Source organism: Hemiscyllium ocellatum, chromosome 28, assembly GCF_020745735.1.
Source record: "Hemiscyllium ocellatum isolate sHemOce1 chromosome 28, sHemOce1.pat.X.cur, whole genome shotgun sequence".
Classification (NCBI taxonomy): domain Eukaryota; kingdom Metazoa; phylum Chordata; class Chondrichthyes; order Orectolobiformes; family Hemiscylliidae; genus Hemiscyllium; species Hemiscyllium ocellatum.
This window is the reverse complement of record NC_083428.1, coordinates 12,126,526-12,139,190: the sequence shown is the minus strand read 5'-3', so window position 1 is coordinate 12,139,190 and position 12,665 is coordinate 12,126,526. Positions and strand designations below refer to the sequence as shown.

General features: G+C 39.3%; 1 protein-coding gene across 1 annotated transcript; it reads left to right on the top strand.

Moving 5' to 3' along the window:
- Positions 1-1,607: 1,607 nt before the first annotated feature.
- Positions 1,608-12,614, top strand: gamt (guanidinoacetate N-methyltransferase). Its single transcript, XM_060846555.1, has 6 exons — positions 1,608-1,896; positions 5,190-5,335; positions 6,886-6,949; positions 7,625-7,692; positions 11,336-11,446; positions 11,835-12,614. Exons 1-6 carry the CDS (start codon positions 1,716-1,718, stop codon positions 11,973-11,975), a joined length of 711 nt encoding a protein of 236 aa, XP_060702538.1. The 5' UTR covers positions 1,608-1,715; the 3' UTR covers positions 11,976-12,614.
- The last annotated feature ends 51 nt before the right edge of the window (positions 12,615-12,665 follow it).

Here is a 12,665-nt window from a genome sequence, read left to right as displayed (position 1 = left end):
AAGAGAGGAATGGAAGAAGAATGCTGGGCAGCTGAAATACAAATACCAGTATTCTGTGTTTTAGTAAATGAAACAATTCATTGGAACTTCTGAGAGTCAGGCAGTACCCACTGTTCTATAAGGCAGAGACAGAGATGCAGCAGATTCAGCATTTAGTCTAAAGGAGCAACCTCAAGAGATCAGGACGGAAACTCAACGTCCAGATCTCATGCTAGACAGAATCCATAGAGGACACAACAGCAACATATGTTTAGACCCGTTGGGTTAAGGAAAACCATGGAAGTAGCTTAAACCATTGAGTTTCTGGCTGTTGTAGAATTTTACTGTAAATAAAGTCGCTGACCACAAGTAGGATGTCTGATGAATCTGTCAGTCACCAGCTGGTTTCTTCCACATTTTACATCTTTGACATTTTGCAGTGTACAGGACACAATAGGCTATTCTGCGGAAAGGCAGACAGTTAAATAGACAGCCAAGGTGGACATTGCATGCAAAGCAACATTTGTTGAAAATGTGTTGCTGGTTAAAGCACAGCAGGTTAGGCAGCATCCAAGGAAGCAATTGTAAAGCAACATTGTTAACTTCTTATTTGAAAGGAATAAGATTTCTTGAGGGTGGCCAAGCAACCACTGAGATCTCCACACGATCTTCTCCCAACCCTTCCAAACAGAAATGTGAATTATTCACATGTGAGTATTTCCACGGCAGTGAAACAGTCAACTCAGCCTCTCTCCTTTCTGATGGCAATTTTAAAAAATGGAATATTTTGATGGAGTGGTCAGTTTGCAGTCAACCAGGGAGGGTGCTGCTGCCTGTCCCACAGAAATTAGACAAGCTATGTTGGGGGAAGTGGTAGTGTATCAATAATGGCATTGCATGAGTACTTCCTGGTTCCTAGGCTATTGTTCTAAGCTATGGTTCAAACCCCATCAATGCAGATGGTAAAATATAAAGTCAATCCTTTTTATTTGAAAACGGTGGAATTAAACACCAATCTAATAGTAGCCATTATCATTAGAATGCCATGATTACCTGGTCTAGCCAACATTTCATAAAATCCTTGCAGATTGGAAGCAAGCCATTCAGCCCGTCAAGTCCACACTGACCCTCCAAAGAGCATCCCACCCAGACCTACCCCTGAGGACACTATGGGCAACTTAGCAATGACAAATCTACCTAACCTGCACATCTTAGGACTGGAGGGAATCCATGCAGACACAGAGAATATGCAAACAGTCACCCGAGGCTGGAATCAAACCCAGTTCCCTGGCACTGTAATACAGCAGTGCTACCCACTGAGCCACCCTACCACCCTACAGCAATGTGGGAGATTGTGAAATTACCCAGACAGCAAATCAGTTCGAGAGCAATCAGGGATGGTTACTAAATGTTAGTGATGTCCCCATCCCATTCAATTGACTCAGTAAAGAATTAACGTCTTCAAAAAGTGGGGGAGTAATGCTCCCAATGTTTTGTCAGCCCACCCCGAAGAATTTTATGAAGTCACTTGTGCCCCTCTCCCTCTGCTGTCAGAATTTGTAAAGCTCAGTAACAACTGTTAGGCCCCAGCTGCTGCATGTTTATTTATGATAACGTTAACATACCAGCGTTACGTTGAAGGGAGGGGGCTAAAGCTGCAAGGTCAGCATAAATCGCAGGTCTTATAAACCTGTCGAGTGGACATCGCCCCTTTCTGCGCCCTGATCGGAAACAGAATGAGTTTGGAAAGCAAGGATGCCATTTTCTCGCAGGGTGAGGACTGCAAACCGGACTGGAGGTTAGCAAGCGCCGACTACAATGACAGCGACACCCAATTGCAGATCCTGGGCAAACCGGTGATGGAGCGCTGGGAGACCCCATATATGCATTCACTGGCCACTGTTGCGGCTTCAAAAGGTACTGTCCACTCTCTCCTCTCAGTCAAGTAACCATCGCCGTGAGACATCCCCTTCCCCCTACATTTAAAATCCTGCTCACATGGATTCTATTCTATAAACTGGGTCACCTCTGTCGCATAAGAGAATCCACGTTTATTGAACATTATTTTCCCTTCTTAATTTTTAAGTGCAGCATCTAACCTACACATGACCGCTACCGAACACTCCAACGTTCAGAATTAATTTTAGATCGGGGGTGGTTCCGTCGCTCTGTGACTTTGTGCAGGCGAAGGTTTCATGTTTTAAAATATGTACAAATTAGGGAGTGAGATTCAAGATTGAAAGACAGATCAGACTATATCGACGTGGATTTTAAAATGTGGTTTGTTGTGAATTGCACAGTTACTCCCGTCTTGGGATAAAATCATTTGGACACATTCTTAGGAAATTTTACAAAACTTTCTATGACCCAGTTTTTAATCTCAGTGACTATGAGGGAATGCCAACTGCATTCAAAAGGGAAATTTGATTTTACCTGAGTTTACTGAATAGTTATCTTCCCACTGTGATTATGTATTGTGCATTCAAATAATAGATACCATACGTGTGAACTTTTTGCAGTCAGTGCAAGGTAGAATGGTGTTAAGGCACCATAAAACCTAGGAGTGGAAGTAAGGCCATTCGGCCCATCGAGTCCACTCCGCCATTCAATCATGGCTGATGGGCATTTCAACTCCATTTACCCGCATTCTCCCCGTAGCCCTTTTTTTGCACAATGTTCTTCTCTGGTGCAATTGCCTTTGGTGCTGACTTAAAGCATTTTGTTGAGAATCAGAGAAAAGCTACAAATAATATTAGGTGGTTCAGTTGTGTTCTCTGGGGACATGTCATGGCATTGTTTGTAACAAAGGATAATCTTTACATTGGTAAGTAGGAGCACTCACAGCACATGAAGGCTTGGATGTTTGATAAAATTTAGTTGCAAATTTTCTTTACAATTAGATCGACAAAATGAAAAATTGGCCCGAAAGTAAGTGTACACTGAACTATAGACAGCCTCAGAATCTTCAAAGTGTCACAAGTCTTGAAACATTAACTGTTCTTTCAGCACAGAGTTTCTCTAGCAATTTCCAGTATACTCCTCAAACACCTGAAGGAGTAGTGCTCCAAAAGCTTGTGCTTCCAAATATACTTGTCGGAATAGGAATGGGGAAGTCCATTTGGCCCTTTGAACCTGCTCCACCATTCAATATGATCATAGCTGATCATCCAACTCTGTACCTTCTACAGGCTTTCTCCCCATATCCTTTGATCCTTTAGTGCTAAGAAACTATATGTATCTCCTTTTTGAAAACATTCAATATTTTGGCCTCAATCAATTTAGAGAATTTCTGTGGCAAAGAATTCCACAGCCTCACCACTCTCTGGGTGAAGACATTTCTCTTCATCTTTATGTCTTCACCCAGAGAGTGGTGAGGCTGTGGAATTCTTTGCCACAGAAATTCTCTAAATTGATTGAGGCCAAAATATTGAATGTTTTCAAAAAGGAGATACATATAGTTTCTTAGCACTAAAGGATCAAAGGATATGGGGAGAAAGCCTGTAGAAGGTACAGAGTTGGATGATCAGCTATGATCATATTGAATGGTGGAGCAGGTTCAAAGGGCCAAATGGACTTCCCCATTCCTATTCCGACAAGTATATTTGGAAGCACAAGCTTTTGGAGCACTACTCCTTCAGGTGTTTGAGGAGTATACTGGAAATTGCTAGAGAAACTCTGTGCTGAAAGAACAGTTAATGTTTCAAGACTTGTGACACTTTGAAGATTCTGAGGCTGTCTATAGTTCAGTGTACACTTACTTTCGGGCCAATTTTTCATTTTGTCGATCTAATTGTAAAGAAAATTTGCAACTAAATTTTATCAAACATCCAAGCCTTCATGTGCTGTGAGTGCTCCTACTTACCAATGTAAAGATTATCCTTTGTTACAAACAATGCCATGACATGTCCCCAGAGAACACAACTGAACCACCTAATATTATTTGTAGCTTTTCTCTGATTCTCTATTCCTGAGATGCTGCCTAACCTGCTGTGCTTTGACCAGCAACACATTTGCAGCTGTCTTCATCTTAGCCCTAAATGGCCTAACCAGTATTCTTAGTCTGTGACCCCTGGTTCTAGACTCCTTGGTCATCAGGAACATTCTTCCTGCATTTACTCTGTCTGGTCCTGTTAGAATTTTATAGATCTCCCTAATTCCTTCAATAATTAGACAAGGTGCATTTTTTTCTGAATACATTATTCTGTAACATATTTTCCTTCCTCAGTTAGTGTGTGAAGCTGCCTTAGACAGTAGTGCCATTATAAATGTGGGAGACCAATTTCAGATACGTTGATGAAAATCAAATTCAGTTTCATGTTTTTAACAAATCAATAAAATTAGATTAGATACAATTTTGTATTTTCTTTGTGTAACATTATTTATTAGAATTGTCTTGCCACATTCCTAATGTGTGCACACTTGTGCAATGTTGTCATTCATTCAGAATTTGAAGTGAAGTTAGTGACAGCTGCAGCTAAATGGTTCCATAACCTGGCATTTACTCCTGCATTTCACATTAAAAACGTTAAGATATATCTTATATATATTATTCAAATATGGTTTGTCCAATGCTTTGTTTTATGTGATTTGTGTTTCATAAGCTTTTCATTGTACATTTTTTGCTGGAAATGGAGTTGGATTTGCTGAAAAATGGAATTAGAATAGTCAGGTAGTTGTTTTTGATTGGAGCAGACTCTATATAGGTTGACTCTGTGCTGCAAGCCTCTATGCTTGTCTATTGTCCCTAAAATTTGTTTTTGAGGATCAGTGGAAGTGCAAAATAAATTTAGTTAGAATGATATTCCTTCTCTACTGATTTTCTCTCATTTGTCTGGTAATGGCCAATGCCTTGGGTTTTCCAGTATAGCAACACTTTTCTGTATCCTTAAATATCCCACCTTGGAATTTGGACGTAAAGAGGGGCTGTGACCTAGAGATAGTCATATGAGAACATTAGGCCAGTGCAGTTAGCTAGTGGAGTAGTACAAACCATGTGGCAGCTAGCATATCAGTTCACAGTAGAGTTACAGAGTCCTTAGCCCAACAACTGTTAACTCCCACCCTGTTTTCTGGTTGTACAATAGATTCTGGTAGCACTGTCATTATGTGCAATGGTGGTCTTAAAGGCATTGGCTGGAAGTAGCATGCTATGGTGCGACTAATGACAGGGAAAAAATAGCAATAAGACCAGTTTCTTACTCTTGGCTTAGGAGGACGTGTTCTGGAAATTGGATTTGGAATGGCAATTGCAGCCACCAAGATAGAGTCTTTAAACATTGAAGAGCACTGGATCATTGAATGTAATGATGGTGTGTTTAAAAGACTACAGGAATGGGCTAAAGAGCAACCCCACAAGGTAAGTGTGTATAAATAAACATTGGATAGTTTTGCAGCTGCTTCACAATTTTTTTTGTTTTAATTTACTGATTTTACGCAAATTTCCATTTATATGAAAGACGGGTGAAGTGAAACTGCTCAACCAAACTCATTTCAGCTGGGACTGCTATATTCTTGATGATGGGCTTATGCCCGAAACGACTCTCCTGCTCCTTGGATGTTGCCTGACCTACTGCGTTTTTCCAGCGCCACACTTTTCGACCCTGATCTCCAACATCTGCAGTCTTCACTTTATCCACTGCTATAAAACCCAATTAGATAGAAATTTGTGTGATCCAGTTGCCTCATCAAAAGATAAACATGTATTTGCATACCATTTCCATATAATGTGGGGACAACAGACATCAATTGACAATCTATTTTGCACATTCTTGAACCATTGCAGTCTATGTGGTGAAAGGGATCCCACAGCATTGTGAAGTTGAGATTTCCAATGTTTTGACCTAGTAGCTGTGAAGGAACATTGATATATTTCCACATTATCATGGTGTGTGATTAGATTCTGGTCGTTTCTCATATGCTTGCTCCCCTTGTCCTTCCAGGTACTAGGTGGGGAAACACATATTGTAGGCAAACATGCTAATCCCTGATTGAAGACCATGATTTGGTGAGCTGATTCATGTCTAGGAGGAACTAACAAATTATCATGCATCTCACACTACTCAAACCTTAACTCTTGTTCTTTGGCCCCATGATCTGGCAGGAGCAAAACTCATTGGGAAGGAATGAATAGAGAGAAAAAAAAACATAACTGAGTACAGCATGAATAAGTTGCATGGAGATTGTTGAACACATTGCTAAATTCATACTGTAAAATATATTAAAGCAATTTTTCAAAGACTGTTAATGCAAGAACCATAGTATTTGCAGATAGATTCATCAGTTTTGAAGTAGCTTGTAATGTTCAGTACATAAAAAGAGAAATTGCTGGAGAAACTCAGCAGGTCTGGCAGCATCTGTGAAGAGAAAGCACAGTTAATGTTTCAAGTCCAGTGACACTTTTTCAGAACTGTAGAACTTGAAACATTAACTCTGCTTTTGTTCCATAACGCGGTCAGACCTGCCAAGTTTCTCCAGCGATTTCTATTTTTGTTTCAGATCTTCAGCACCTGCAGTCCTTTGATTTATTTTTCTGTTTAGTAAGTAGTGTTCTTGAAGATGCAGTCTAGAATTCTGCATATTTTGCATTTGTATGGAAAATGAATGAGGTCGTTGCCATTATGACAACAGCCATTGCATTTGAAATTAACAAAATTTGTGGGAAGTGGCTTGAGATATTTTAAAGAATTGGTAGAATAAACAAATGCTAGACTTTCATTCTTTTGTATAGAAGAGGTAATAGCCTAGAGATTGTTACAGCACAGGCGCAAGCCTTTTAGCTTATCAAGTTTACAATGGTGTTTCTCTCTATAACAGCACCCTAGTAAGATCGTTTCTGCTAATGTACAAATAATTATGGAAGTGTAATTACACATTATTGAAATCAGCCTTTCACATTTCTCAATGCAGATTATTCCCCTCAAGGGCCTCTGGGAGGATATAGTTTCAACATTACCAGATTCGCATTTTGACGGTAAGTTTGACGGTAGTATTTTTTCTCTGAAGTACTTTATTACTAAACCGTTGGCAATATAAACATGCATTTTTTAAAATGTGTATTGATAAATAAGATTCTGAATCCAGGGATCCGTTTAAACTATTGGTCATAATTTTTAATAGTGCATTCATAATAACAACCTGCATTCATGTGACGTCTTTGTTGTGGCATGGGACTTCACTGGAGTATTATCAAATAAAATTTGTCATAGGGTCATATAACATAGAAACAGACCCTTCTGTCCAACTCATCCATGCCAACCAAGTTTCTTCAGTGTGATAAGCCTCTGACTAGACCTCTTCCTTCCTCCACTTCTGGATGAATATGTCTCTGAATTCATTGTTTGCATTGTCCAGTAGCTATGTGTTCAGCTGTTTGAGTTCTATTCTCTGGTATCCAATCCTGAACCCCTCCAAATCTCTCTCCTCCTTCAGGCTGCTCTTGAAACCTACTTCTTTGATTAGACTTTGACATGATGTTACCCTCTTTGTCTTGGGTTCAAGTTATTTTGTCTGTTTACATCCTTATGAAATGCCTTGCAACATTTTACCACATTAAATGTTTCGGTATCATTGCAAGTTGTCATTGTCTCATTTAATTTCTGGCTGTGGAACAAAACACAAATTCTTACTTTGTTCATTTGTTTTTCAGGAATTCTTTATGATACCTACCCATTGTCTGAGGAAACCTGGCATACACATCAGTTTTCTTTTATAAAGGTAAGTGAAGAGGATGGCCCAGAATTTGCAGTCATCAGTATATGATTAGTACTCGTCATTCATTACAGTTAGTCTTGCTCACAGTCTCTCACTGGGCTTTTGCAATGGAACTTGCAGTGATCAGAAACCTGAAACAGTGCACTACACTATATGGGGAATCTTGGACCTATGTTAATAGGGCAACCAACTGTATATCTCATTAACAAACTAGACTAAAGAATTCTTACTGAGGCACCTACCAGAATGTGTAACTTAGAATATTTAACTCAATCTCATATCGTATATAGCAAATTATGTAAAGAGAAAAGACATTTTTTTAAAATAATAAATCTATAAAGACGATTAAAATCTTGTGGAATTAAATGCTACATCTATGACAGTAATTTTTAGTGTCAAAGTGATTACTGGGTACTGATTGAGACTTATCATATTGTTAAACATTAATTTAAAGTTAAATGGATGAACTCTAATTTTTCTGGAGTGTTTCATTTCAAGATAAATCAGCAATTCATCTACAAATGCTTTCCCACATAAGAGCTGGAGCTAAAGACTATCCACATGCCTCCACCATGTATGCACATTGCATTTGTGTCACATAACTTCTGAAACCCGCGGCTTGAGATTTGGAGGTGACAGAAACCTGGGACTTGGGGTGCAAGGGCTAGAGGGGGAACAATGTGAGGGATTTGGGTTGGGGTAGGGGACAGGTGGCGACAAGTAAGAAGAATGATGCAAACCGCTATAAACTGGCTAATTTTGGGTCAGACCAATTTGCCTGTTGTTCTTTGATGGTCATATCTCTGCCCAGGTGACCCTGGAGTATGGGTATACCTCAGGCTTTCTGTGCTTCGTGACCGCTGGAGACACTGGTGTGCATTATCTTCACTCAAAACTACAGAAAAGTTTTGATTGTTCCTTTTAAAAGTTTTGATTGTTTTACCATACATCTTTAAGGGTCTATCACTTCTTAATTTAATCAGATCAGTTTCACTTGGTCCAAAAGTGTATAAAGTAATACATTGAGGGCTTTTGTGACCAGTAGGCACCATATTATCTGTCTCAAAAAAATATTATTTTAGTTTAAGTGTATGTCTCCTTTAAAATTTGGCTGTATGTTATAGTGCCCCTGGAGAATTAGCTCCTCAGTGAATGAGAAAATTTGATTTTCAGAAGTGTGTCAGCTGAAAATGCACAAGGCAGTGCTGTTAATTCTACTTACAGCCAGAGCACAAAGGTTCAGTTACTATCATCAGCTAGTTTCTCCATTTAATCTAAGGCTACATACAAATAATTTGAACAAGGATTACATGTTTTGTAGTGAATGTTTATAAGGTACATCAAACTTGTCTTCACGCAGTCTGTATGGGTGAACCTGAAGATCATGTGCATATATGATCAGATTTAGGTACACTTGGCATTACAAAGCATCCTGCTGGTGGGAGGCATTATGGTGCAGTGGTGTCCCTAAACCTCTGAGCTAAGAGACACTTATTCAAGACCCATCAGATACTGAGGTGCATAATAACATCTCTGTACACGTTGATTAGAAAACACCTTTTCCCAGTGGGAGCTACTTGCTGAGTTCTGCAGGTGGGTTAAACTAATGAAAGAGATATTGAAGGGGTTGGGAATAAGCTTTGGTGGGTGTGCATACACCAAAACCTGGCTGGACTGTACTGCCAAAGCAAGGCAAAAGCTGGGCAGATAGGAGCATTGCTCCCTCTCCATTGCAGGTAAAAACCTGATCAAGTGTAAGGTACTCTTGGTGTTGTTGCACATAATGCAGGTCTGGCCTATTCCCCGAGCCTGCACCAAAGCAGTCACCTGACCGACCTTCTGCTTCATCTGGAGGTCTAAGATGGACCATGTCCATACGGACACCATGTACAAAGCTGTACATCAGGGGTGTGGGTTAGGAACATACCCAACATTACCCTTATCCTAATGGCCACCTTCATGCATGGCTGAATCAAGCTATGAGTTGGAGACACTGGTGTTGAACTGGAGTGTACAAAGTTAATAATCACACAACACCAGATTATAGTCCAACAGGTTTATTTGGAAGCACTAGCTTTTGGAGTGCTGCTTCTTCATCAGGTGATTGTGTAGAGTAAGATTTAAGATACAGAATTTATAGCAAAAGTTACAGTGTGATGTAACTGAAATTATATATTGAAAAAGACCCAGATCGTTTGTTACATCTCTCATCTTTTAGAATGACCATGTTGGTTTCAGTTCTTTCAGGGTTTGAATGTAAATTCTTTTATAGTATTGTCCAAGCACAATGATAATTGTTAAAGCAGGAAAATATCACCTTCACAAAGTACAGCAAACTACATCCTGCTATTAATAGTCATTGCATCTATACCCACTCAGGCAATGGTGGAATTACAACAAGTTCTAAACTCTGTCACCTGTCTGATGTTGGATGGACATACACATTTCAGAAACCTACAATTGTTCTACAGCAGATCAGATCAAGTTACATATTCCAACTAAATTGCTTGCGTTTCTTGTCAAAGAAACCAGTTTCAAGTTGCTTGTGTTGCAAATAAATGCAACAGCATTTTTTTTAAAAAAGAGAACCAAAATTTACAGAAATAAGGCAGTCAAGTGGAGTTGCTGATTAGCAGATCAGCCACGGTTCTGTTGAATGTCAGAGCAGGCTGACTTCTGCTCCTTTGTTTGATGAGTTGTGCATCTATCACGTACATTTCACACCCTTCCACAAGAAGCAAAGTACTGTGGATGCTGGAAATCTGGTGCAAAAACTCAGTGCTGAAAGTATCCAGCAACATTTTTGGAGAAAGAAACAAAACCTTCATTTTAATGACTTTTTAATCAAGACTGGGCAACATTTGAAATATAACAGGTTTTGACCAACAGTGGATTGCTTTTCTCATCTTTCATCAGCACATTTGTGCACATACAATCACATTTCTATTTTGATATTTAAACCATTGCCCCAGTTTTAGTGAAATGTAACTGGGTCATTTGTTTAAAAAGAAAGTCTGATGACATGATTCTCCTATTTCCAGAGCAACTCTAGGCTCTGAGGGGAAAATCCAGCAAAAACCTGGAAAGAAATTATTGTATTGGAGCTCTATTTTCAGGTGTACAAGTCAGACCAGTTTGCAAAATTCTCAAGTTTTACTATTATTTCTCCTTCTGGGTGACAAAATTAATCTTGTTAACTGACAACCCCCTGAAAATTTGATCTGTAACCCTTAACAGCTTTTCTGACCATATGACATCCCCACAAAGTGTTTGTGTGTACCTTCTTCTCTACAGAGCAAGAAACTCATCCGTCACCTATTGCAGCATCCTGGCTGATACTGATCAGTTATAGGCCCACCACACTCTTCCCCAGAGCCTCCAAGCAGGTTCCACAGACATGCTCGGCAGGTTGTAATCATTCTATTGTTCTTCCTATCCCAACCATCGACTCCCTGCTCCAATTACTTACTCTCCATTTCTTCTCACCTCCTCCTTGTTCTCTGCTTGGATCCAATTATCACCTGGCCCAATTTCAGGGTTGATATTGTAATTGGTGTTGACACAGTTTGGTTAATTTATCAGATTAACCTTGGAAGGACACGGGCAGAAAATGCAGCGAAACCAAAAGTTTAAACTTTTCTTTCAGGGTCACGCCTGTCGTCTGCTGAAACCTGGTGGCATTCTTACATACTGCAACCTCACCTCCTGGGGAGAGCTGCTGAAGGGAAAGTATAATGACATTGAAAAAATGTTCCAGGTAGGAATAAAACACACCTTACTGAAGCTACCATGAAATGTAGGTGTGATCTATTTGATTCATTCAGAAGCTGCCAAAACTAACTGGACATTCAAAACAGCTTGCATTTTATATCCAGCTTGGAGCTCCTGTAATGAGCTGGCAGAGTACAGGTGATTTAATTTACATCTGAGCTGCTATTCCTCAGCTGGGGGTAACAGCAGTTCTCAAATTGTTTGTCTGCCTGGTTGCCCCTCACACAGAAACATTTATTTTAAAAAAAGGCTTCTGTATTTTGGACTATTATCTTGTTTTATAATAAGGATAACATTTTGAATTTTTGGAACATGTAATGCTGTGTGATCAGTTTACCATTTGCCATATTAACATATACCTTTTACCTGTCCAGGAAACTCAAGTGCCTCATTTGGTGGAGTCCGGCTTCAAGAAGGAGAATATTCAGACCAGTGTGATGGACCTTATTCCCCCCAGCGATTGCCGATATTACTCTTTTCATAAGATGATCACACCCAAGATAACTAAACACTAACTGGCTAACTTTTACTAATATTGTCACAAAGAACCATTATAGTCTTAACATAAAGGATGCCTTTCATTAGATTCAATGGATCAATGTATCCCAGATTCTTTGTGACACGATGAAAAGTGTTGTACACAATTGATCTGGTGATGTCTATGCATTACTATTGAAAGCAATGTGGTTCAATTATTGGTGACATTTTTTGGAAAGTCAGAGTGTATTTCTACACTTTTGGAAATTGTATTTGCACAATACTTGTCACAATTTTATAAAGGACTTACTCACAACTGCCTTTCATACACAAACTCACCCTAAGTGTCTTATTTTCTACCAGTTTATTTTACCAGATTTTGGTAGAGAAGTACCTGGAATACATAAAAATAATTCAATGGTAGTGATCTACTGTACTTGGTGACAACTCAAAAATGGTGTGAAGGAGACACCTGACATTAGTCTCATATCTTCAGAGCACCTTGTAATATTCTAAATTATAATCCAACCGTAAACTGATATATACCAAAAACTGGTGAGTTATGGATTTGAAAGTGGAAAAATACCTTTAGTACATTTGAGAAAGTTTTACTATTCTTATAATTATGATGCTTGGTTGCAGTATCTGTGGAAATTCAAATAAAAATCCAATGCTGACCACGTTGCCATAAACATTGTACGCCTCCAAGGAAGCTTGCATGTGATGGA

Excerpts from the sequence above, each read along its gene's own strand:
- gamt (XM_060846555.1), top strand. The coding sequence starts at position 1,716 with ATGAGTTTGGAAAGCAAGGATGCCATTTTCTCGCAGGGTGAGGACTGC. Across the intron at positions 1,897-5,189 it reads CACTGTTGCGGCTTCAAAAG|GAGGACGTGTTCTGGAAATT; the intron begins GTACTGTCCACT and ends CTCTTGGCTTAG. Across the intron at positions 7,693-11,335 it reads ATCAGTTTTCTTTTATAAAG|GGTCACGCCTGTCGTCTGCT; the intron begins GTAAGTGAAGAG and ends CTTTTCTTTCAG.